Source organism: Solea solea, chromosome 17 (assembly GCF_958295425.1).
Source record: "Solea solea chromosome 17, fSolSol10.1, whole genome shotgun sequence".
Taxonomy (NCBI): domain Eukaryota; kingdom Metazoa; phylum Chordata; class Actinopteri; order Pleuronectiformes; family Soleidae; genus Solea; species Solea solea.
In genome coordinates, this window is record NC_081150.1 from 6857091 (window position 1) to 6884657 (window position 27567).

The 27567-nt window shown below is 42.2% G+C and overlaps 2 protein-coding genes across 2 annotated transcripts in view; one reads left to right on the forward strand and one right to left on the reverse strand.

Annotated features, from left to right (window-relative positions):
* LOC131444203 (1-phosphatidylinositol 4,5-bisphosphate phosphodiesterase beta-1) overlaps window positions 1-27567 on the forward strand; it is a 158533-nt gene that overhangs the window by 5550 nt on the left and 125416 nt on the right. Inside the window, exon 4 of the mRNA XM_058614407.1 lies at window positions 47-180. The gene's annotated coding sequence lies outside the window, so the exon portion shown is untranslated. The remainder of the gene's footprint in view (window positions 1-46; window positions 181-27567) is intronic.
* bmp2b (bone morphogenetic protein 2b) lies at window positions 17255-23467 on the reverse strand. Its single transcript, XM_058614414.1, has 3 exons — window positions 23065-23467; window positions 21805-22172; window positions 17255-18664 (listed from the first exon to the last, which is right to left on the reverse strand). The coding sequence occupies exons 2-3, from the start codon at window positions 22157-22159 to the stop codon at window positions 17751-17753; spliced, it is 1269 nt and encodes a 422-aa protein (XP_058470397.1). The 5' UTR covers window positions 22160-22172; window positions 23065-23467; the 3' UTR covers window positions 17255-17750.

A 27567-nucleotide genomic window follows, 5' to 3' on the forward strand; every position in this document is an offset into this window, starting at 1 on the left:
CACTGCCCATATTCACCTAAAGATAGAATGACACCTTTTCTTGCAGGTCTTGTATGCAGAGGAAGTCGGGTGATTTGGCCACATGTGCACGGAAGCGTTTGGATTCCATGCAGCCACGTCCTGTTCTGTGGAACGACATGGAAGAAACAACCCTTGAAGTTGCCGTGACTGATCTCACAGGTAAAGCCTAAGAGGAAGCAGGGCGTTGTGGTCCTTTCCTCCCCACATCAATTTGCCAACTGTTTGTGAATGGGTGCCATTTTGAAACATGCAAATGTGGGTAGCCTCTGCCTGTATCAGCTGATGCAGGTCAGTGTTGTTTTTGGCTGGGTCTTAAAGGCCCGAAGGGAGAAAGACATACTGAGAGTTAGAAAAGGTTGCATAAACTCCAGCGGGATTACTTTACCAACACTTTCCATGGCTGAGATCCTGTGAATGCATCCATTGTGGAGTAGGTCTCTGCTTGTGGAAAGCAAACCTTGTCAGGATCCAGTTCATTAGCACCTAGTTTACTGTTTGAAGTTGGTTATTTATGTGGTATCTAAAGGGGAACCCCATTCAGACACATGTAAGTGTGTGCGGGTGTGTGTGTGCGTGTGCACGCATGTGTAAGCGCGTATTCATGTGAAGACATGCAATGTGTACATGTATAAACGTAATAAAAGTACTCACAGGATCAACAGGGGGTTTCCAGAGCAAATTGCTCAAGAGAAAATAAAACTTCCCATGGTGCAATAAAATGTATGGAAAGCAAACAGAAGGGACACTGGTGCAGCTCAACAACCTATATAATAATTTATTTAGAGGCATTTTTCCCTTATTCATCCATTGAATTGTTTTAAGTAAATGGTAGAAGAGTGTTAACTCGTGGAGAAACACTGAGTGAGGCAGCAGCAATCTCTCCTCTGAGTTTTTTGTACTGTATTTCAAACTATCATGTGAGTGTGCCTGTGTGTTTTCTCTCCTCTTTTCTTTTGTGATGTGTTTGTTCTTTGGAAGGCATCCTTGTGCTTCTGGTCAGACAAAAGTGCCGCGTTGAGCAAAACCTCCACTCCACTTTTATGGTCTGTGTGGGCCGTCCTATTTGTACATGCTTAGAGCAAATTAGACCAGCAGCTGCGCATGGCCGTCCCATTCTATGTTGGCTTTTCATGATAAAAATATGCTTCGGTAAACCTCGCAACTTGGATCCAGAAATACGCGGTTCGTTTCTTCTGGCACTGACACCTCTCCATATTTACAATCAGTGCTTCCCTTTGCTGGTGTTAAAGGAGTAAGACATAGGGACAGAGAGAGAGAGAATGGAGGGGTGGGAGTAAATGAGGTGGTGGAGGGGCGCAATGGACCACCTATGCAGATGTTTTCCACATGGTGAAGGAAAACAAACTGTAGTAAGATGAGCATGAGGAGAGGGAAGAGAGAAGGCTGCACCTGTTTTGGGGTGATGATCTTCATACGGTGACATCAGACCTCATAGCATGTCAAGCTGCTTCAGTCATTAACTAACTACAAACCACTAGAGAATCTTTGTACACATCTCAGCTTATGTTCTCTCTGCACATGGATGTAGTTTCGAAAATCTACGAAAAAAGTATATGTAAACGTACACAATCGTTTTCTTTGTCATTAAAAAAAGTTTCCCATAAACACAACATAGTTTCAGGAAATGTACCCCTTCACACAGAACCCCCAAAAATGACTCAAAATGCTGTAGTACATATGCCAGGCCTGTAAGTGGTGCTGTAACGCTGCTACACCAAAAATGGAGAAGAAGAAATACACAATCACAGAAATAGAGGCAGAATGAACCAAGCCAGGGGAAAGTAAGGGAAATAAAAGAAAGAAAATAAAAGTTATCATAAAGCAAACAAACCAAACAACTGTGTTGCCAACTTCGCGACTTTGTCGCTATATTTATTTTGTTTTCCAAGAAGGAAATCACCAGTTAGGCTGCAGGAGTGAGCTTGGTGGAGAGTTGGTCTGACTGGAGAGAGAGAGAGAGAGAGATGTGAATGTGCAGTGCAGCTGACCGTGTGCCAAACAATCACTAATCTGTATTGTTCATACAAAAATAATGTCCCTGAAATCCCCCCGCCCCATTTTTACAATTCAGTTTCACTCTTAATCTTCAACTTATTCTTTACTCAAGTGTCTGAACTCACTTACTTTACTACTTTACTTTCCATTGAAAATAGTTGGCAACACTGTCAAACAGTCTCCAAACACAGGAGTATGATGACGACAATGACGATGAAGATGGAGACAGTGAAAGCTGGTGCAAGAGAGACATCATTGTTTTCCCAAAGTAGTGTATTCCTTGTCTACACAAAAACGCAATGGCGGTGTTTCGAAATTTAAAAACCCCCAAAACGTTTTAAGGCTCCTAATGCGTCACACATTCATGGCCGGGATGAGCAGTGCGATAGACGCAATGGGCGCATTAACACAGCATATTCACCTACATTCTTTTCCACAGGCCCTTTGTAATATAATGTGAACCAAGCGTTGTGGATGGTTTGAGTTTAGTTTCTCATTTTCCGTTTTTTCTAAATATTTAAAGACAATTACTAAGGATTAAACTGTCGCTTTATCCTCCAAATGAGGTTCATGGGGCCACTAGAACCAATCTCAGTTGATATAGGGTGCCCTGGACAGGTCACCAGTCCATCACAGGACTATCACACAGAGACAAACAACCATTCACTCACTCTCACATTCTTACCTACCAATTTAGAGTGTCCACTTCACCTCTGCATGTGTTTGGACAGTGGGAGGAAACTGGAGTACTCAGAGAAAGCCCACGCATACACAGGGAGAACATGCAAACTCTATACAAAAAGGCCGTTGGTCGAACCGGCTTGCAAACCTGGGTATTTTTGCTGTAAGGCAACAGTGCTAGCCACTATGCGTCATGTGAATTAAGAATTAAATACAAAAGAAAATGAGCACATTTACCATTGTCATGGCATTTGTTGAATTCAGTTGTTGTTTTTGGTCATGATGGTGTTCTATGGTAGTTGGCATCTGTCATCTTGAATAACTGCCTACTTATTTGTCGTTGCCTTTTCTTCCATTTCTCTTCACCAGGTACATTGAATTAAGAAAAAAATAAATAGTTTAGGCTGCTGTGAGGCTTTTGGAAACATAAACTAAATTGAAACCTCTTATGAGATCATGTGTTGTACCTGGACAACACATTATAAAATGAGGTGTTCTTAAACATTAAAAAAAAAAAAAAAAATATTTATATATATATATATATATATATATATATATATATATATATACATATATATACATATATACATATATATATTTAAATCAATATTACACACCAGCCTGATTTCCACTGATCAGTCAAGTCTCCCTTCATGGACAGTTATGAAAGGTGGTAGGTAAATATAAATTATGACAGTGTGACAGGAATAAGGAATAGTCCCCATTCAGAATTGAGTTCTTAGGCTAATCATCCATGATTACAGCCTTGGAAGCCAAAACACACTCAGTGTGAAAGAGGTTGTTTTCATCTGCTGCTGCAGCAGCACGGCTGGCTGACAGAGTTACCTTTTCTCCTGAGGGTTCTCAATCTCCTTCTGCCTCTGTTGGACCTGTCTGCATCAGGTCTTGCAGCCCCCAGAGACGGTCCTGGGAGACCTGGGCAGCATTGGCAGCAGGTGTCTTTGCGGTGTCATTTTGCCATGGTAAGCTATGGACAAAAGCATCTCTTGTTGTCACAAGCTGTTTGTGGTGCTGCTTTCCCAGCCCTGTTGAAAGGAAAGGACAGCCAATGACCAATGCCAAACAAACCTGCTCCAGCTCACCTGTGCAGTGAATGTGGAACCAAGTGACCCAAATCTGGATGGAAACCATTGCAAATATTTCCCAGCAAGGTCTGTGGAAGAAGCATTTAGCAGGGCCTCTCAGCAGGGAATTTAACTAACTGTAAATGACTCTTACGCCCTTCAGTTTGTGTCATGTGTTCCTAAGAAATAGTAAACAGTCGGTTTACCATCAAACCAAGTTGCACGTAGCAAGTGAAATGCAAGGTCTGGATGAAAGTGCAACAAGATTTCAGTGCCAATGTTGATTACGTCTTCATCTCATCACTTGTTGAGACATTTTTGCACAATGGAGCAATTAATTAGAATGATGGTGCAGTTATAAGTAGAGCTCTTAAAAAGCAGTGAATCTGTTTATTGTCTTGTCTTTGCGGTGATGCTTGCGAGGCAAACCTCTTTTGCCCAAACTTCAGCTCAGTTTAGAAGCATAAGCCACGCTGCAAATATTTAGCTTGGCCACAGAAATTGAATTATATTGGCACAGAACGCTTAGAAAAAGAAAAACCCCAGCAACCTTGGGAACAATTATGCAAAGTGAGGCACAGTTATACCAAGTGCTACTGTTTTTTGTTTCCACCCAAAATGGGACAAAAATGGCTCTAGTACAGTATATCTCTCTTAGTATATAGAGGCATTTATCTTTGCCATGTCAGTCGTAGATGTAGCTCATTTGTATAGTGGTGAAACCTCTGCATGCCCTAAAAAGTGAATGCAGTTTGCATCGAGTATATTCATGTTGACCTATGCTGTGGTGACTTGATGGTCCATTTCAACCACAGCCTACAACTACAACAAATAGCATTTAAAAGATGTGTCTTCTGTTTCCTGAAAACATGTATGCCAACAATAAGATTGAGAAATTGATAAAAAGCACTCGGTGGCAAGCATGATGTTGTATTTAGAATTGGCAGACAAAACCCATCAAAAGTGTATTAGCAGGTAATGGACTCACTCAATTACTGCTCAAAATTACCTTAGTGTTGGGTGTGGCAATACTTTAGATGGCCATTTAAAATTGTTATCCAACAGTCTCACTGACAGTGTTCACTTCTGATCAGTGTATCACCATCTGTGACTACTATTTCTGTAAGCGCTGAACAGGCAGATTTGAAAAATAAACGACTGTAAATCATATTGTAGTGATGAAGGAAATGTAATAAAATAATTAAAAAATGATCGCTGTTTGATCACTGTTTTTCTTCAGTGTTATAATTTTATTAATGATAATTATTTCAACCTGAAACCCAAATCAGAATTGTATCTTAATTTCAAAAACAATCTCAGCAAATTGAAACAGAAAGTGTCTAAACTTGTTTTGAAAACTGTATTGCCCACTTACCTGCTGACCATTTCAGCTAATAACAATCAAGCACTGAGTGTTTAATTTGTGTCATGCTATGAATCCTGTGTTCCATTACTCATAAACCACAAAAACTAGAGTGATTGTTTTTTTTTTATGATGACATAATCAGTGGGGCATTGACTGGATCTTCTCTCATTAGTCATTGAAGATCCACCTGCAGAACACAGGAATCACAAACTCTTTAGCTCCATTGACACAAACACTAATGTGGCTAGCCAGCTAGCTAGCTTACCATCATGCAATACTTTAAGCCAGCTTTGTTTGCTCACAGCTGAGGCTCAAAAGGACAGGACCGGTGCAGAAAAGGGCCAGCTTTGACAATTTTCACACAAAGGGAGCACTGTTGGCTAACAGTGAGTGGCCTGTTGCACTGTTCCTGGGGCCCATTTCATGGAACAGTTAGCAAGGCCAAAGGCAACCCTTGGACTGGAGTGATAGTTAAAGCCTCCGGGGCCAAACCTGGGTCTGGCCCTGTAGCTCTCCCCTCTGTCCCCCACCCAGTTAGGAGGCTTTTACAAAGTCGCCTGGGGACACTGGGTGCTGCAGGTGTCCACTCATAAAGACCCACATCACATGGACTGGTGCACCGACTGACTGAGCTGGCATGTTGGGTTGTTTATTTTCCTCCTCACAGGTGTTGGAAAAAAGAGCCATATGTTCAATTTAAGGGCCTTTGGACACCAGATGCTTTTTTTGTGTGTGAGTTATTTCCCCATTAATACTAATAGGACTTTTCTCAAATTATCAAGCTATCTAACACACATCCTAAAGTGCATACCATTTATTCATGTTGCCGTTGTTGTGCAGAAGCCTTAGTAGTTCAATAATAGCTGTAATAATGATTTTTGTATTTCACTGTAAATGCAAATAAGAAGCGCAGTGCTTGAACTGTCTCTGGAATGAATGGCTTTAGTGGTCTTGTCTGTCAAGGAAGATGTGGTTGACTCATTTAGGTTTGAGCAAAACAATCCAGGAAATTATTAATGGAGAGATTTACATTAAAAATAACGCAGACCTCAACTTGAGTTGCTGGTAGAATCCATCACACTAGACTGCATAGTTCTGCCTAGCAACCAGGTCAGTGTTTGAGAAGATGCCTCTACCAGCTGCAACTGCACTTGCAACAGCTATCAAAAGGAATAGTCTCTGCCTTCATTTGATTTAGCCTTAATGGGATGGAGAGCCCAGAAATACGGCTTGCGTGGTGAGGAGAGGAAAGAGGAAGAAAGCATGCGAGTAAAGACGAGAGATTAATATCCAGGCTTCTCCCCTCCTGACCACAGAGTGGGCATAAAGAGCCCGGCGCCTCATTGATGTCAACCCTAACTGTGCCTGTCCTGTAGTTTTCAGTTTGGTTTGGACAGAACAGGCGGCCTGGCCTACAGGGGTTGGGAGGACAGGGCCCAGGGTTTCCCACATCACTCAAGGGCCTCTGATAGGCGGTCACACAGGCTGGTAATGACAGGGGGAGAGATTTAGTATTAAAGTCTCCTCTGCTGCCTCCTCTGCTCCTGTCTGACGTCAGGCTGTTAAATACGGGGATGAGAGCATGGCATGGCCCATGGGGACGGGAGTTAGACCTGTCTTAAGTATACATCTTTGTGTGAGAGAAGCTTGGCCAGATTCCATGGAGTGTTGCTAAGGACACAAGCTGTACACAGTATGGGGGGAATTTATGATTAAAGTCAGTCATCAGGGATTCACATATTCCATAAATATGAATTCAGTAAGGTAAATGGTGATAAGATTGAAGGAGTGCCTTTCATATAGTAACATACTGACTCATTTTAAGTGGTTTGTAATTTAGTGGGTGGACTAGAAATACAATATTGTAGGCCAAGACTACCATTTCAACCAGTCTTCATAGTCTTGTGTTATTTGGAAGTCCTAGCCTGCCATCTTTTCAGTTTTTAACAATTATCCTTCATACAATGCTGACTGTTTTTTTTTTCATTATTGGTAGAGCATTATGACATTTGGGTTCATGAGTCATAAAGCTGGGAAGCAAAGTTGATGTCAGGAGACTGCTTTGAAAATGTCATATATTTAATAGACATAATTGTCTTTGCCAATTTGAGACTCCATAACTATAGACTCAATACCCAAGGAAACTAAAGCAGTTGATTGTTGCACCTGCATCTTCAGATCATTGCACCATTGTGGCATTTAAAGAAAAGGCTTCAGTCACACAAGCCCCCTGACCTTGTCCAGCTAACATAAACTAATTAGGCTGGCTCTGAAAGGAATGACCCGTCATTGGATTAATCATTCTTTATAGATTCTGCTCTGGCCAGCCCTCCCCACTGGTACCTCATTATCTCACGTTTTCAAAGAAGCACCATGGCAAATAGCATAAGGGGCCAAAGGGATGGAGAAACAGAGGAGGTGGTGGAGCAGGAAGGGGCTTCCCTGTTTCCTCTCCTCTCGCATTGGACTCAGTAAGGAAATGTCAAGCGTGAAGCTTTGAGAGTGGTCAGTACCGCTCAGTCCAACAGGCAGCACAGAGGGGGCCATTGTCCAACATCACTTAGCGCCAATTACAGCCCGTCAAAATAGTTTTTCTGCTGTGAGGCGACGTGTTAATGGGCCCAACGTTGGGTGTGAGGAGCGACCTTGTCCACACACACCAACCAAGGGTCAGGGGTTAATAGGGCCCCTCTGATGTGGCGGATGAGATTTCGGCAACCTTTAGCTGGCAAGGGAATGTCAGGATAAAGCCTGTAGAATGTGATACAATTAGGTGGACATCTAGCCATCCTGAAAGGAGTTGCTCTATAGAAGTGGGATGGCTGCATTAGCTAATAGCAGATGGGCAACTGGACGATAGCCAAACAGGTGCCGTGGAGGGTCAGAACCCTCACAAATGCAATAGAGGACCTAGGTGAGGACACAAATACTAGCCAGACTTACAGCTTTATTTGAAATAAGCAGCAATTAAAGGTCCAGTTTAACAAATGCTGCCCTTGATACAAAGAAGGTCCCTTTGTACTTCAGGTCAGAGAACATCTAGTGTTTTTTGTCATTTCTTATCGCAATCTTAAACCCTTGAAGCTGAAGCCTAGTTCAATCAGAGGGCTAGGCCAGTAAGTCTGTAGACTTCCATCAGCCAAACTTGGAAGCTGTCTACTCTCCCATATGAGAAAGTAAACTTGGCATGATTCTTGTCTGACCTACACTGTGTTTCCTGAGTTTAAATAATCAGTGATTATCTGATGCAAGATGAAAAAAGTCCTGGCAAAATTCAATGTTCATAACACTGAATTGTGCTATGTATGCCTGGTGTGGGCATGTGAGCACAAACCCAGGCCTCCGTTTTCACCCTAAGTGTGGGAACAGAACCAATGCCAAACTACCCATGGGCCCTTAGAAGGCCTACAACACTCTGCCAGGGAGAGCTTGAGATTTTTTATTTTTTTTTTTTACAAAAAATACCCTACACCACACTGTGCAAATCCAACCACATGAAAGTCTGTGGGAACTAGCGGATGACATTCATCCACATATAAATACTCTCAAAATACTTTCTGGACCTTTTGGTCTACAGATCACCCCCCCCCCCCCCCCCCCCACCCCAGCCCCACCCCAATCCTCTTGGAAATGTTAGCAATGATCTGGGCCCCCAGCTTCATCTACTTAATGTTGAAATGAAGGAGGTGGATGAACTCAGCCTCCAAATTGGATTTGTTTAATCTGCATCAAGTTTGAACATCCTGTGTAAACACAAGCGTGTGCAGATGCCGGAAACACCACGGCTGGAAACATAAATGCACATGGTTGACTTTGGCAGAAAATCAGAAGAGTAGAAAAGGTCTGGAGAGCTTCCATTGTTACTGGAGGGTCATAGGCTACTTATCTGGGGTACAAATTAGTACATTAAATTGGTGTGATTGACTTATGGGTGACTCAGTGATAAACAGAGTTTCAATTTTGTCTATAATTATAGAAATAATTTCAACCATTGTTTATAATCTTTACACTAAATTCTACTTGAGAATGATGTGGAAGTAGAATAGAATGAACACAAACATCATTAAGAGTTCATGTGTTCTTGTTAAGCAAACCTTTTGTCGGACTCCCATTTCCTTAATGGCTTTGCAGCCGCATCGCTCCTCCATGTTAAGTCACCAATCATTGGCAACCAACATAATATGCTTTGCCTTGTTTTCCTCTGTGATAAGTAAGAATATGACTTTGCCCTGATATGATTTATTTGCTTAACAGCAAATACTGCACCACTTCAAGCCCAACTCATTAGGGAGTGTGTTTTGGGGAGGGGGTAGGGGCATGAAGGTCACTATAGGTTAATTCCATTCGCAATGCCTCCTTGAAACAGCTTGACAGCATGTCTCCTTTTCTCAGAGATTGGATGAGTTCTTGGCTATCAGACTGGCCTGATGACAGCATGTGAAAGATTAGGTCTCATGCTCACACAGATACATTTTCCTCCTCCTCTTCCTGCATATGTTTTGTGTTCATTATGTTGAAGATTTGCACATTGGGTATACATGTGTTTATCATAAATTAAATGTATTCAATATAGTAATGTTGTAACTGCTAAAGCATTTGTGGTATTATGTTAGCCAGAACAAAGGCAATTCCGCTAAACCGAGTTCTAAACCTAATTTGGATGTTTTGACAGTTTCACTGTTGTATGTGATTTGTTATGTCCGATGTCTGTCTGGGCTGATAAGTGATTGTGCTGTCCTTGTTCCTGCTGTGGTCTTTTATTGTTTTCATTGGCATAAGCTACTGCTTTATGACTTATCACAGTACTACACCTTGATCTTGAAGGAATCAAAGAGAGCAAAGGGGATGAATGAAAGAAAAGCAGAAGAGATGAGTGAGACAAAAGAGTGACCACAGTGTGGTGAAGACATAACAGCTAAAAAAGAAAGAATGTGGAAAAAGAGAGGAAGAATGAAAAATAAGAATGAAAGGAAGAAAAAAAGAAAACAAAGACAGGTGAGAAAGCGTGAGATGAGGGCCATTCATAAGCAGACTTCTCCAAGGGATCTTGGGCCAGCACACCTGCTACTATTCACTTCAGAGGAAATAGACACTCTGTGGAAGAGAGGCTCTTGGCCTCGGGACAAAACCGCTGCAGCGCCAAATTAGAAACAGGAAGGACTGTGGCTAAGACTCAGATTAAAAACGCACTCCCCACATGGACTCAATATACTGCAGCCCTGATCCCACTCTGGAAACCCAAAACCCAACAGCACTATTTTATGTCCCAGTCAACAGAACGCCCGCTGTTTGCACAGTGACAGTACTCAGATTCAGTCAACCCCTGAATGTTGGTAAACTGTGGCTCTCTAAATGCTGCCCATTCTAATGAGAAAAATACATTTCTAAGTACACTTGATCAATTTCTGAAGTCATGACTGTAATAACAGTGCATCACAACTGAATTTTCCCCCAAGACTGCTTTGTTGTAAACAGGCATCAGGCATGTATGAGTCCTGTCATGAGGAAATTATCTGGATTTCAAAGAAAACCAGATTGGGCCTGAGTCTTTCTTTTCTCCTGCACTGGCCTCGCTCTGGTCTGTACCATCTATCAGCATCAGTGCCAGATGGATGTGACGCACACACCAAAATAGAGGACACAGTGCTAAATTTCCCACAGATTACCATTACAGCAGCTAATGTTGTCAACAGGCAGTGAGCAAGCAGCTAATGATCTATAACCCACTCTATAAAGGAGTGAAAGTACCAGAAAAGGAAATTACTTTTGATCTATGGCTGCTGCCTTCCTGGTGTGACCTTTGACCTCTAACAGGTTTCTCCTCTACTGACTGGACCTGTAAGGCATTTCCTGTACATACTCATTCAATCTGAGGGAGAAAAGAGCAAAAAAAATGGTTTGGTTAAAACAAATTCACTTCTTGTGGCCCAGGATAAGGGAAAAAAGTATGCACTCATTCTCATACAATATTTCCATTTACTCATGGGTCTGTCCAAGTAGTGTGTTCCCCTCGATCTATCATTTTCATTGCGGTCACCAATGGTAAAAAAAAAGAAAGCCTACTGTAATTATTCCTACAGATCTGGGGGACATGTAGAGGTTGTTTCTCCTCACTGGAAAACAGAACTACTCCTTTTTCATAAAGGTCAAGTTTTCATTACATGAAGCTCAGTAAGGAATGACAGTAGGATTCCCTACAAGTAATTGAATCCTCAGACACAAGGAGGCAACAAAAGGATACATTTGCATCTTATTGAGGAAACGAAGGAGAAATCCCACTATAGGGATGAGTCTGTGTTTCATCTACCACTGTCTTCTTCCTCTCCTGCCTGTTTGATGTGCCTTTCTTCTTTGCAAAGACTTTGGATCATAGAGGAGGTCACCACAACATCTATGAATGACCACATTCACTGCACTTGCACTGAATGATGTCTGTGCCAGGCATGTTGATGGATGTACACACATAAACAAACACATATGTGCATTATGCCAGATGGCGAGTGTGTTCAATAGTGCGACTCCAAGAGGAAAACCTGCCATGACATCACCCAGGAGAGTGCAGGTGCAGGGCTGGGACAGGAAGTGAGTCACAGGAAGCTTGGTGAGGCAGTCTTTGCCATGCCACTGACAGGCTGTGGGAGAGCAGGGTGAAGGAGTGTGAGTTACACCCCGTAGCAGAGCTGGCTTGGACCCTCAGGTTGTGGACCTGCTCTTTACATAAACAGACTTCTCTCTTCTCCCTATGCAATCGGGTTGACGAAGACTCTTTTGAAAGTGTTGTGTATGGAAAATAGTTTTTCCCATGCACCATGATTACACAAGTAGTGTCACAAAAAATAATACGTGGTATTTTACTTTCCGGCACCCTTGAAGGAAATGTATTCTGCATTTCTGTTCTTTTTGTTGTACAGAGCAAGCATGCATGCTGCAACTAATCAGTGAGTTTAAATTGAGCATTGTTTTAGAAATGTGTGTACTTTATTCAGTGTATGCCCACCACATTATACAAAACGGCAATGAGAATAAAACTAAGCATGTGGTTACAGGCTTTTGTTAGAGATTGTTTACATGTTGGACATCTAGTGTTGGTAAACAATACACTTGAACATTCCAACCTGCGCCGCTCCAGCATTGAGATGAGTGACAGATGTACTGTAATGTGATGGATGGATGGATGAACAAACAGACGGATGGTGCGTGTGTCCTTGACAATGGCACATCAGTTCTTTATACAAAGCTTATTACACTAATGAGAAAAGTATGGGGAATGGTTTTGTCCCATACCACCCAGGGATGGAGAGCCTGTTTTCCCTGGTGCACTGCATCTGGAAGCAGCCTCCTGGTAATCTGCTCTAAGTACAAAAGGTTCAGCACCAGCTTGTTTTCATAGACCACCAAGTGAGACCCTCAACTGCGTCACAGGTCTGTGTTCATATCTAAAGATCAACTGATGCTTGGAAGAGTGGGTTCTGTAGCACCCCAATGTTGTGCTATGATACTTTGCTACTGTTACAAGGATATATGCGGTATAGTTGGTCAACCTAATGTGGAGACATTTACTTTAATTAAAAGTCTATACATTATATGTACCTTTTATCCTTTGAGGATCAACACGAGCTGGAGAGGCGGGTTACACTGCAAGCAGGCCACCAGACTATTGCAACAGGATCAACTTACAGAGATAAACAATAATTTATACAATTATATTCACACCTACGGACAATTAAGTGTCCCCAATTAACCTAACTCCTATCCCACATGCCTTTGAACTGTTGGAGGAACAAGTAAACTAAATTGAGATTTGAACCAAGAACCCTTCCTTGCTGTGATACAACAGTGCTAATTACTCCACTCTCATCCTGCCCTATAATAAAAAGCTCTGTAAGTTTCAACATTTTACACTTACAGCAAATAATTACATAAACATAGATGCATGTTCAGAATTGAAAATATTTGATAAAATACATAATGTAAAAACACAGTTTTAAGTCATATGCATTATAATTTCTGTCATGACAGATGTAGAAACTTTTGTGTTTGTGCGTGTTATATTTCAGCTACTATCTGTCATCAGACAACATAAACGAGGGCTGTGAACATTGCTGATTCGAAGTTGTATGCATAGTAATGGATGAGATTTACTGTGTCAGGGATTGACATTTATTTAACAGGCATGCTGGGGGACGTCATGTAGCTCCCTTTGATTGATCTCTTCACTTCCTGCGACAAAGATGGAGGCCGCTCCCGTAACCACACAGCCCCTTTCAAGCTCAGGGTGCAGAAGACGCCCTTCGGCAATGTTCCAGGATCAGTTTAGTTCACCCTTCCCCCCAGACCTAACTGTAACCATCAGAGGAGTAAATGTGACACTGACCTTAGATCAGTGTCTGGAGGCAAATCCATCCTCAAGCCTGTTTTAGAAAGCCCATATGTGGTCCACATGGAACTCCTTCCTGTATCCTCTGTGGAAATGTGTTAGTCCACAAAGTGCAAGGTACACATCCTGAAATCTGTTAGTATTTGAACACAGAATAACAGTATTCTCTCACTGTATTTCACATTATTTATGGTAATTGAAACAGTGGGAGAGAAGGGGACAGCAAGAGAACTGTGTCAAATTATCCAGAGAAATGTGAATTCTTGGATGAGATATGAACATCTCTGATGTTATGAGGTTGTCCCCCTGTTGCTGCCCCCCCATCATCCATTGATAAAAACTCTTTGGCCCAAGTTCTTGTTCATCCTCTAAGATTTCATTGACTTGTTCTTATAATGGAAGACAGCCTTTTAACTCTTACACATCTTAACAGCAAGATGATTCTGCTGTGAATATAAGGCTGTATAATGGTCTCTTCCATTGAGGCTGAGCCAGAGGTAATGATTTCAACATGTCACTCCACGCCAACTCCACTTTGATTGCATGGATAATTAGTTCTTGCAGAACATATTTGAAACCAAGTTAGTAATTGTTTTTGGTAGTGTTCCTGCATGTCCTTTGTAATATGAATGTGCTAATATTCAAAAAGTCGCAATGACTACATATGTTTCTGATGTATGCTGTAATTCATATGTATTTGTACTCGCAGACATATGCACTTGGAAGAATGACTAGCTAAAAGTACTATCGACTTTGCAGTCATTCTGGAAAAGTTATTTCCATATTTGCTCTGCTCCTGAATCTGTGGACGCCCGTATGTTTGATGTGTTCAGAGCTGCAGCACAGATGCCACAGTCATAGCTATGCTGGACGTCATCTCACTAGCTGTTCTCGGAATACAGAAAAAACACCATGTGCACCACCTCTAAAATTAGTGTGTGCCGCACATGAAGGAGAAAAGCTCCAAAGTTAGAAAAGTGGCCCCTGTTCCTCTCAACTTTTCTACATTTCATGTCCCACCTTGGCACAGAACAAGTTGAGATCTCCCATGGCGACTGTGTCCTTTGTTTCATCAAAGATACACGGAATGCCACATACTTTCCAATTCTGGGCCAGCCAGAAATCTGGAATTTTGATTTTACAACCCTTATGATTTGGGTTGTTTGGAACTGCAGATAGTTTTTGTGTGGTTTTCAGCACACCAAACAAAACAAATGCGCCTTGCCACGCTAGTAGGTCCCAGCTTCCAGTGTTATGCTCATCAGTTGTGCGGCTGCTCTGTTGTGTGTTTGTGCGTAAACAAAGGCAGAGAAGGACACCTTTAACTGATTTACCAGATGTTCATGGGGAAGGAAGGGGGAAATCTGTTTTCAGAGAGAGACTTTGCAGAGGTCTGTGTAGCAGGTGAAGCGAATCTTGCCAAGAACACATATCTCTCAATTAGACATTTATAGCTACACCATGGAGCACACTGTCACATGCAGACTAATATTTTTGAAGTTTTGAAAATTTCATGACTTCAAATTGTTGTTGTTTTTTGCCCAATCTATTTTGTGCTCAATTTGGATAAACACAATGGATCCTGAAATACAAACATGCTCTCATTCCCAACCAGTGGCTAACCACACTTGAAGCCAATAGTCTGTGCTGACGTGATGAGCCTGGAAGTCAGTCAGTAATGGTGGAAATAATAGGTCCTTATTACTTTGACCCCTGACCCCTGTTCTTACTGAGAAGTTTAGGAGTGGTCCCAGAGGAGCTGTCTGATAATAATGTGGCTCTAAAAAAAGAGGAGGAACATTGGCCAACTAAGTTTAGCTGGTATGGGGTGCAGGAGGGACATTTCAGCAGAGCTACCCATGTGTCACCCTCCCTGCCAGCAGTATTTCCATCCAACCCAATGAAAGGTTTATGGACTGGAACTATAAAGGAAAACCGCTAAATCTAACACTTTTTAATGCAAAAATATCCCCCCATCCCTTTAATAAAACTCTTGGCAGAAGTTTTTGGGGTTATGTTGTTTTTTTTTTATTGTTGATTTTATCAAATGTTAATTAAGTGTGCCAGAAGTGACTTCCTCTTGAAGTCCATTAAAATGGTAGTGCTACTGACAAAGGTATGTGCAGCCCATGTGAGGGGTTGTGGTATAGTGGGAGCCACAGAGGAGAAATGGACACCAGATGGGACCGAGGGGGGTGGAGATGCAAGGTAGAATAAAATAACACATGCAGAAGATTGAAAACGAACTGTGGTAGGAGAGGAGGAGGTGCATCTGTGTGTGGTTTGTGTGTGTGTGTTTTTGGGAGAGTATAAAATAATTGGATAGTTGCATCATCTCGAGTAAACCAGTGCTGTACACCCATGGAGGATAAGAATGAGTAAACAGACATGACCTGAGGCGCATGAAAAAAATGGGACATTTCAGTGATTTTACTGCCCATGAATAAAGTCTCATGACTCCTTCTAAATGTTTTGATTTACATTTCCTATATAAGTAACAAGCTCATCTTTGTTCAATGCACATTTGTTTTTTGAAGAGAAAAAGCCCACCAGGAAACCCTTGAATAGATGATTGAAAAAACAACCATGTTGGTTTTCCATGCAAGCGTATGCATGTGTCTGAGATTGAAAACCAACATTCCACGGTCCCAATGCGCTCACATAAAAAACATTCTATTTAGAGCATTTTGAGCTGCCTTGTGATCCCTCCAAACTCTTTCTAATGCAAACACAGCAGAAAATGCAGTCAGTTGAAGTCCGCAGAAGTCTCCCTCTGTTTCTCTGCTCCCTTTCATTATCTCATCTGCTATTGTGACTATGCTATAAAATGTAATTTGTCTTACCAAACGCAGTTTTAGTCGGTTCAGGTTTGATTGACCTGCTATATTGTTTCCACTGAAAATATTGTATAATGACATATTGACTCAGGTGCTCATACTTTGAACTGTCTTATCGCAACATATGGTATGTTTTGTATTTGCCAGGCAGCCATCCATCCCCACTGTCTTATTGAATAAAACATGACTGCTGGGCTGTTTTTGGTGTCAGTGTGTGGTAAAGTTTCTTTTGCACTTCATTATCTGCAGCTGCTGGGTTGTTTTATGACATGTACCTGGACTTTTCTTCCCTCCAAAGCTAAAACACATCAATGCCTTATGACTCACTGACGACAAAGGAAGGCAGCCAAACTCTGAAGTGGGGCAGAATTTGTCTGAGCGTGTGCAGTGTGTGGACAGGTGCAGGTGTGTGTTTGTTTGTCTTTAATAATTAAAGTGCCAGTGGGCTGTGTTCTTGCTGAGGGCCTGTTGTCTGTCTGGCATAGTTAGCAATTTTTCATTCTCAAGTCGCATGAAAAATAAACCTGGTGCCCTGTCGGACCTTCCTCAGCAGCGCTGCAGATTCACTTTTGTAATGTTGTTTAAGGACTGAAAAAACAAGCAAGCCATTGGAAGTGCCTGCATGGATCTTTGCAGTGACATGTAATGCAGGAAAACATGCTCTGCTGTTTTTCTAATCCTCCCATGGGAGTCTATCACAGTTGTGGGCTTATAACGTGTCACTCCCGTCCCATGACCCTACACCCTTCTACAGTTCATTACATCAGTGGCACCCTGACCCGGCCCTGTCACTTTCCTCTCTACACTTCGATTGTTGTTGGTTTCCAATTACATTTACCAAATGTGTTTAATGCTTGGGTTGCAGTCAGTGTAGTGTGAGCTTATTGGCATGTGTTTTATTTTTGCAGCTAATTTCTGTCAGAATATAAAACATTGTCATTCATGTCAGCCGTGCATGTCGAAACATCAACAGTGAGTGGTTCAGTGTAACTGATGTTGGAAAATTGGAATGACCATGTTTTTTTTCATGATAAATACACATTTATTTACAAATAAAGTGGTTATAATAGAAATAAATACAAAATAAAAATCTGAGCATTATACTTCATGTGGCATTGCACCCATTTCGAAATGTACATCAGAAATACATTTTCAAAACCAGTAAAGGAATATTCCTCTGATTAAAATATTTATTTTTCCCAACTTTATGTAGACATAAATATATTCATATATAGTTTTTTCTTCTTCCACAATAGCTCTGTTTGTCTATCTTTTATATAAATAAAAGTCTTCATTGGGAAACCAGGTGTACATGACAACCTTTCAGTCTTTCTTTCCCACTGTCTTTCTATCAGTACCACTGTTGCTCACCGGCAGCCACATCCCTCCACCACCATGTCCTGGTAGTTTTTCAGGATAACCTTCTCGTATTCATCCAGGTAGAGCAGGGAGATGGGGCTGAGGTCAGTGGGCACGCAGCAGGCTTTGGGGATGTTGGAGTTGACTGAGTTGACCAGCGTTTGCACAATGGCATGATTGGTAGAATTTAGGTGGTCTGTGAGGGGGAACGGACATTCACCGTGGCAATAAAAGGCATGGTAACCAGGGGGAGCGACAATCCACTCATTCCACCCTACATCACTGAAGTCCACATACAAGGCATGCCTTTTGCAGCTTGCCTTGTGCTGGTGCTTTCTACGCTGTTTGCGGAGTGCTGCTTGACGTTTTTCTCGTGTGTGGAGTATCGAGTCCCCACGGCCGTCATGGCTGTACGTCACCAGCAAGGGCCGAGCCTGAGGCCAAGAGTCCTGGTCCTGGTGCAGGGACCGGCTCACCCTGACATGTCTACTTCGCCTCTGGGTATGTTCCTCATTCCCCTCCCCTTCGCCTGGGTGCAGTAGCTCAACCATGAAGCCATGGTTGTGGCCTTTGCCGGAGGTCCACTGAGATACAGCAGGGCTGACATCAAAGCTCTCCCAGCGGCTTAAAGAGTCATGAACTAGCCGAGTGTCAAGCAGACGTGCTAGAGGTTCCCTACCATGACTGGCAGGAACTCCGAAAAGCTCATAAATGTTGATTCGGTGGAAGCCGCCCACATTACCACTATCACTAGTGCTGCTGTTTCTGGAGCTTCTGGTAGGGGTTGCAGCTCCCATGACCTGATCCCTGTAGATACGTAGCTCTGCAGAGGTGATTAGCTCCTCATCAGGGATCGAAGTAAGGTTGAAGTAGAACTGCTGGGTTGTTTTGCCTTTCAGACTGGCCAAGGCCTCCATAGACTCTGCAAAAGAAAAGAGAGAGACAAACATAGTGTAAGATGATAGGGGTGTAAAATGAATGCCAAGGATGAAACAAGGAATTTATGCATGGTACAAGAATGGGAGCCATCATCTACGATTAACGCCTAGTTGGTTTCATGGTTCCCCTGTGAGTATGGGGAAGATTGGAGAGTATGAAATGATGGTTTCTCCCATGGTGTCTTTTGCTCCCTCTCAGTCACACACACACTGACTTTTTTCAGTGCATTCAGCCAAGCTGCCACGTGGTTATAGTGAGTGGGTGTGGGCCATTGTCATGCACACTTTACACATATATCAGTGGTTTGAATGTTTGAGTAAGTAATAGCATACAAATCTTCACGGTGATGTAATACCATCATTAGAGCCCTGCTCATAAATCTATGTGGTTATATGTCAGAAGATGAAAGCAGTACACGTCCATCTATTGATAAGATCAAACATGCCTGATGCTACATTCAATTTCCATCAGTGTGTATGAAAATACAGACCCTGTACCGTATATTGAATCAGTATAAGTATAATGGAAGCCAGTTTAAAATGTATTAAATAAATGCTGACATACAGTTAAATGGCAACTGTTGCATTAACCTTTAGAGGAATTGCCTGCGCCGAAATATCACTGGTCAATTGTTAAAAGCTGTTACTAAGAGAAAACATAGGATGCTATTAATGTCAAAGCTCTGGAGAAAGTCCATAAACCACATTGGGAAAGGAAAGTGTACAACATTTGATATTAATATTTTGAACTTTTAACAGGAAACGCTATCCTTCCTAAAAGTGCATCTAAGACATCTGTCCCGACTGCACTGTGACAGACAGAACCCTATTTGCATTAATGCAGCCCCACTTTGAACTCTTTGCTTTATGGAGATCATAGATGATGTACTATAGACACACTTTTTAATCTTTTTGGTGTGGTAGAATAAACACAAACTTTGAACTCTGCTTTTTCAAAGGGGGCATTTAGGAAATTCCACCATCTCATCCTAAACCTCTCTCCAGAGGCACAAAGACGTCAATTAGACCTATCACTCCTCATTTGGTGTGGGAAAGCCCCCTGTCTCTCGTTCCCTCTCTTCTGTCCCCAATCCCCCTCTTTCTTTTCCTCCCCATCTCCCAAATCTCCTTCTCCTTCTGTTCTCTCAGCCCCAAATCCTCTTTTCATTTTATCTCCTTCTCTTTCACTCTTTCTATGTCTTTCTGCAAAAGCGCTCTTACTCTGTCTGTCTGTCTGTCTGTCTGTCTGTCTTTGTCTGTCTGTCTCTCCCTCTGTGGAAGAAACGGCTGTGTGAACAAGTTTAGGCTTGACAAAAACGTGTGAACCACAGATATGAGTGTATCAACATTCCTAATTTCTTTCAAAACAAAAGATAAAGGCTAATGTTGGGTCATTCATCACAGACCCGTTTTCTGGCAGACACTTCCTGTGTAATAGTGGAAATGTTCTATTTGGCATGAAAACCCATCATTTTTGGAAACTGATAGCAGTGAAACTAATTATCTGAGTGAAATTAATATCAGCTGACAGATGTGATGAATGATTAGAGCTGTTTGCATGGATGCACTGAACTTACATCTGTAGATACATGCATGGAGTAGCCAATGATTTCACATCTCCTGACAAAGATTAACAGCTCTGCAGCTCTGTTAGCATAAGATGAAAGAGCCAGGGAAATACATGCAAAAACAGGCTGAACACATCTGTGATGGCCAGCGGTGTCAAGGTGTGTGCTGGCTGTGTGCAGAGGTTTCCAATAGGCGGCAGGGAGCAGTCACTCAGCCTGACTGCCTGCGCCAGCCTTGTTTGTAGTGTGTCACTGTAGCCACTGGGTGTCATTGCACTCGGCCTCTGGAGAGCACCCAAGCAACTACTCAGCCACCCCTCTGACTCACCTCGATGGAAACTTCCCCACTCAAACACTTAGGACTCTGTATAAGAACTTTGTATAGAGCCCCTATGGACTCACTAACTCATATGTTGTAAAAACGAGAACATAGGCTGAAGGAAATTGAATGGTTGATACAGTTGGGATATGTTTAACAGTAATACTTTTAATCCTTTTTTATTGTACATAAATAATCGGAATTTTATGAATGGTTGCACTGCTCTGTTGCTTAGTAATGAAACGTAATTTATAAATAAAGCAAATAATTGTGTTTAAATGTCACCTGTTAAGATTATTTAAAGCAGTTTAGAATAACCCACTTCTCTATACGGATGAGACATTTACAACAGTGTTTATTAATGTACACTGTCCCAAATAAACGACATTGTATAAACACACAGTGTAGAACTTTGGAACTAATGCATTTTACTCCGGTCCTACAAACTGTCTGTGTGTGTGACCCTCGTTCAGCTGAGCAGCATATGTTGCTTTGGACGTAAAATGCAATTTAAGTGAGACTCTGAATTCAACAATCCCTGGGTATCCAACATATAAACTAAGCGAGCAATTATGGTGTTATTGGAACGTGCGTAATGGCGCACAGCGCGGAGAGAGGGGTGATTTGGAAAGAATAAGGAGCACAACCCCTCCTCCCATTCCCTTCACCACGGACTAATTTCAGTCCTGTTAAAAATGACTCAGAATTTAGTCTGACACGATGACTTTGTCATAATGCGTGTTGGTATAATGTCATGTCGCGTGTTATTCAAGTAACGGGGTGATGACTATCACCTGCGCAAATGGCACACCGCCCTTTATCCCGCTCCTGTGGTGCGTGTCTGGAAAAACTGTTTTCAGAGCCCACGCAAACACCATCAATTATTAAGAAACAAATTACCCTAGGGATACCACCGCCCCTTGATCTTCCTGAAGCCTGTGACAGCTCCGCCGGGGGAATGGTTGGTTAAAGGTTGCATCACTTCATTTGAGAGTTAATTCAGGTTAATTGTTCATGAGCAGATGCGTGTTAGTGACTTTGACGCTACCTGAAACTTATTTAAGAGTTACAAATAACTTGGACGCGTGTCACCTGTAAATGACTCACCGTACATAAAACAGTGAGGACTAAAGCTGAGTCTTGAGGCACCGAGTCACGTTTAAATATAGGTTTGGCTTGTCTGAGAGAACCGATGAGCTGCCCGGCTGACAGGTAAAGGTATGTCACTAATACATACCTTCATGGTGAAAGCTTCTAATCGTGTTGGCCTTGCTGGCGGCTCTTTCTGCGTGTTTCCCCATGCTCTTGGGTCGTTTAGTGCTGTGGTCTCCGTTTGCTGAGTGCATGCGGTAAAGGTCCACCATATACTGCGGCACCACGGCTTGCTTGCTCGGCGTCGGTCTGCGCCTCAGTCCAAACATATTGAGAAGGCGAAGCTCAAACTCGTTGAGGAAGCTCTCCGACTGCTCCGGGCTCTGCTTCCCGGATTCGCTGTATTTCCTCCGGCCCACCTCGGGGATAAGTCCCGTAGCACCTTCCAGCAACACCTGAGCGATCAGCAGTACCATGAGACAGCGGACCACGGCGACCATGATCAGTCAGTCCCTGTGGAGAAAGTTGGTGTCTGTCAATACTCTGGCGCTAAGGTAGTGACATGAGGTAGACGCAGCAAGGGGCTTCACTGCAGCGTTGCCCAAACAGTGTGTGATCTCTCCATACAGTAGGAATGATTGAGGGAGAACAGGTTAAAAAGGGAAGACACCTCTTCACTTTGAAGTGGAACAAAAAAGGGGGCTATGCGCCGCAAGCCCCTCGGCTATATAGCGCGGCTGAGGGAAACAGGAGATTGATCTTAACATGAACAGAAACATGAAAATATTACGGTGTAGGAGATGAACAGAAATGGGGTGACGACAAATTAAATCACTTAGAAAAAACAAAACAAGTGATGTTTTGTGAAATTATATGAATCAAGGAGAAATTCACGTCTGCATAGCTCCGAAGATCACAAGAAGCATCAAAGAATGTAATGAGAAAAGAGCTGGAATATAGAGCAGCAGGAGAAGCACACAGACGGTGCTGCAAGCCTGTATTTGCAGAGGCTTTGACGGTCATGTATAATCATAAGGGATAGAGTTACTTCAAGAGGCTCGCAGGTGTTAGATCTGACGTGCGTACCAGGGCCAGATGTAGCCCGGGACAGTAACATCAAAAACTAAGTATCATCTGAGCAACACAGTCTCAAAATGAACAACTTTTATTCTACTTCATTTTACTGTTCACGGTGTTTCCCCGCTCGTTCAAAAATGAGAACGTTTTAACTTTTACGCAAACAAACAATGCGCCATAAAGTTGGAGAACTGGTGATTCGCAGCGTTAAAATAACACTTTCCACATCAGACAAGTTATTTCACACCTGATGACATTAGGATTGAGAATTGTTTTCTCAGGCATAGTTCCATAACTTAAATCAAACAACCATGTCGCCTTATTATACCTGACGAGGAAGCGCTGTGTCTGGTCGTCGTTCCACCTTTGGGCTCCGATAAATTCCACATTAATTCGTGTTTAATCCACGCTGCTTCTTCTTGTGGGACCAGAGACAGTCCAAGCTCCTCGCCGATCGCTTCTCGCACATATTCTCACCAGCTGCAGTTCGGGTTAGAGGTCTTGGTCAGCGCGGAAAAGAAAAAAAAAAGTTAAGTCTATGAGGAAGCAGGCTCGTGAAGGCAGGACCGATCTAAGTATAAAGCATCTTGGCTGAACATCTTCAAACGAGAACAATTCTCTCAGACCCAAAGTTGAGCGGCACTGGCTTAATTTCTGGAGAGAAAAGCGCACTTCAAGTGTCGCTCCTCCGATTCAGGGAGCGCGTCAGCTCTCCTCCTTGCGCCACAGTGTAGTGGTTCAATTGATTGGTGCTTTCTCTTCCCCCAGCGACTCTTTTTGTCCTACAGTGATGTCACCAAGGGGCTGTCAATCATTCGTCTACTATAAAACACCTCCTGCGGACCACTAACCGGGAGGCAGCAGACTTTTTTCATGTCTAAATGAGCGCACATTAGAGCCACAATAACTAATTTTGATATTCCGCATGAATAAACCATTACTGATCCATATACACCAAAGTCCATTTATTAATGTCTAAAAAGCTTGGGACCCCTTCACACTTTAAGAACCATTAGTTGAGGAAAAAAACATTGAGTTTCTCTGGCATCTGCACATATACTGGAAATTTACACCATAAAAATAGTTGTTAAGTCAACAGTTAAAACCATACTGTTGCTTTTAGTTGTGTGTGTTTTTCTATGCATAGAAATAGCAATCACCTGTTTGCTTTATGCTTTTAAATAACATGAAAATAGCTTGTTATACGGTCCCTCTTTAAATATGATATAATATCCCTGTGTATATGACTGCACTGAGCAAAAAAACATGTCAGCCCATATGGTTTTTCTTATAATTAACTGAGCGATGTTAATAACAGGATCAAACACGTTGACGTTTTTGGAATAACGCTAATACATAATGACATCACAGTGTGTTGTTTTTGTGGTTTTATTTCAGACTCTGCAGAGGAACCATCACATCCTCCTGTTGAAATTCACCCTGTGTGTGTGTGTGTGTGTGTGTGTGTGTGTGTGTGTGTGTGTGTGTGTGTGTGTGTGTGAGAGAGAGAGAGACATCAAAGTTGATTTATTCACACTTCCTCCTGCCTGACTTCATCTTTTCATTTCATTCCAAATCACAGCACTTTATCAATATACAGTATCAGTGGCAGATTTTGGCAGCATTTATTGGTGTCTTATATCTACAGTACTGTTTGAGAGCAAAGTGAGAGACTTGTCAACAGGAACCTCATCAATTTCCTGGGAAGGCAATGTTTCGTTTCTCTTACTTTGGTAAAAACTTTTTTATGATCATGTCTCAGAATCACGTCTTAAAGAAGCTGCTCAGTCACTTAAAAAATGGCGTATGTGCCTCATCTTTTTTCCTTTTTTAAGGGTGGTAAAATATTTTACATCTACTGTGTTGAAATGTTCATCCAAGCCTGGGAGAGTCCCTGCTGCATTTGTACACTACAGACTGGGCGAGGGAAACTTTGCTGTGTTGTTTTTAGCCTGTGGGGTGTATTCTAAAGCATTAATGGTTGGGTCATCTCCATAAGAAAAAGCCCCCTCTGATTCCCTCTAGTGACTTCCATTAGGTGATGATGGGTTAGGGTTCGGGGCAGGCGGCTGTGTTTTGGGCAAAGCACTGGGACTGTTTTCTTTGCAGAGATGGCAATAGATTAAATCCCACAGAGATCACAAGATATCTTTGTTTCCTTTCAGGGCAATAACATTTTATGAGGGATAATCCCAGATCATCCACTTAGCAATTAAAATACAGAGAGGCCCAAAGGTACATGCCGTTACTTGGCTGGCAGTGTCCACTGTTTCTTGACCTTCCCTTTGCTGCATGTATGCACGTTTGATTGTATACAGTTCTGGTGAATCTGTTCAATTAAACACGACTTATGATGTCCTATTATTTATATCTTCTTATTCACTCCACCTTATGGAATCATGCATGTCTCTCCCTCATTCATAAAGTCAGGGTGTGGGAGCACATGTTAATTAAATCATACATGCTTAGATTTGTTCTATTGTCTTGTTAATCTGTTGGCAGTGATAGTTGAGTTTCTTCTGTTGCCAAAACACTCTTCACTGAACCTAGTGCTCTAAACTCAAACGTAGGTAAAAAGCTGCTTGGTTTTCAGATGCTGTAGATTGGGGTAAAAGCCCTCACACAGTTTGTTCTGCTATCTTTAATAACCCCAGTGAGAGGATTAGAAAGAGAAGGCCTTATGTGATGCTTTCTCTTGTGTTATTCCCCCTGTATAGACAGTGTGTGTGATTTTAATGAGTGGGTATGGTGGGTTTTGTTCTGTACATGCTCACTACGTGTGTGTGTGTGTGTGTGTGTGTGTGTGTGTGTGTGTGTTCTGTGTGCCTTGGCACAGGTTGTGTCAGAGCAGCACTGAGGAATGTATCCAGCTAAGGCTGTTGAGGGACTTGATCAGTGATGGCTCGAATGGTTTGAGAAGATCATGCGGCTTTGATACTGTGTATATCATTGTTTTGAGCCAGATATATCATGCTTATCTAATCGCTGCCGCTGATCCAATTATATGCTGATTGAAAGGACAACACCACAGAGCGAAATCCTGGCAGCGCAAGGAGGCAGGTAGAGATATGCTATCAGAAACAGAAATGAACGACCTACTGAGGGGGGCTCTGTGACCTAAAATGTGACCCTGCCAGACACTGTCAACACAGTGCGACCACCACCGTCACTAGCATCATTATTTTCGTGGAGCACTCATTTATTTGCTCGTGATAGCAATTACACAATAGTTTTTGTGTATTTCAGCGTAAAGCTCAAGGTCACAACTTGAAACATTCTTCAAGTCAAAATGTAGTTTTGTCAAAACAAGCACAGGCACTGTGTAGAGTTTCCCACACTCACGTTTCATTTTGGCAAGAACATTTTATTCTAAAGTGACAATGTGCTGAACAGCACCCACATGAAGCATTCGAAACAGACATAGAAAACACACAGAATATAAATCAATCAATCAAAGAGTTGTTAAAAAGCCAAGCCTGTAGAAGTAAGTTTTAAGGTGTACATATAGACGTAAGGCCCTGTGATGCTTTGAAAGAACCTTGAAACTGATTTGAAACTGTACAGGTAGCCAGTGTAGTGAAGCAAGAATAACACTTATGTGGGATCCTCTACTAGTTCCTGTTATAATCTGGCAGTGGCATTTTGAATAAGCTGGAGAAGAAGGGCCGCTTGACTGATGGAACAAATTTACATGAAAAGAAGTGAAATGAGCAGGTTCGGTATCCCTTAATGATTCATTCAAAGTCTTTCATGATCAACAGGTGGGTTGAAAGACAATGCATAAGAACATCTGAACATCCTCAAAACAGTTTAGCTTTCTGCTGTTGTCATTAGCTCAAACTGAAGCTCTTGGATATCCTTTTGTGCAAACGGCGTGGACTAGTACAGCTATTGTTTCTGTTCTGACGCCTGAGGCCTCGAAGTCAGAGCTCAGGAACAATAAAAGTGACACCTCTTAGACCGCTGAACACTCCGCCATGAATCACCCTGCTTTGTCTTCTCTGTATTTACTGTCGGACTTTCTCTTTTGTCTTTATGTTACATTATGAGCCTTCTCATCATAAGTTATTGCCCCTCTTTGACAAGTGGAAGACAATACAGGGCTAAAATTTAGGTTAGTGAAGACTAGCTTTTGTATTATGAAACATGCAGACTCTCACCTGTGTGAATCATCTGAAAGTCAGATTTCTCTGCTGCAACAGTATGTTCCATTCATCCTTCACATTTTGGAGGAATCATCTTCAGTAATCAAAGGAATAATATGCTCTATCATGACCACTGTTTGCCACATTTGCTTCAGTTAATAGATGTATCTTTTTCTTGCATGGAAACTCCCTTAGAGGAGAACAATGTGCAAACCTATGACAAATGTATAATGAATCTACTCAGGGGGATGTTTGAGGTTATTTGAGGGAGATTAGTGTGTTTTGTTGTTTCATTATGTACATCCTGGGGAAGGAAAGAAGACAGATTATTGTCCCCTGGGTCCTGTACATGCTCATTTCTCTGCATGCCACAGTATGTGCACCGTGTGTGTGTCCGTGCACACATGTTGTGCTGGTCGTAGACGATGCGGCCTTCTCTTGTCATCACGTACATTCCAGGAGTCAGGGGGCAGACAAAGCCCTGAGATGACACTGCAGATCTAACTATTAGCCTTTCACCTGCTGTTAACAGCAACTTGGCGGGACACAGAGCTTGCATTCCTCTGCCTCAAGCCAGCTGTAGTCCTAACATACAGTAACATGCCTACAGGGAGATAATCTTCTGAGATGTTGCTCAAAACCAGGGAACAATTTGTTGCTGTGACTGGCCTCTAATTCCACGTTCA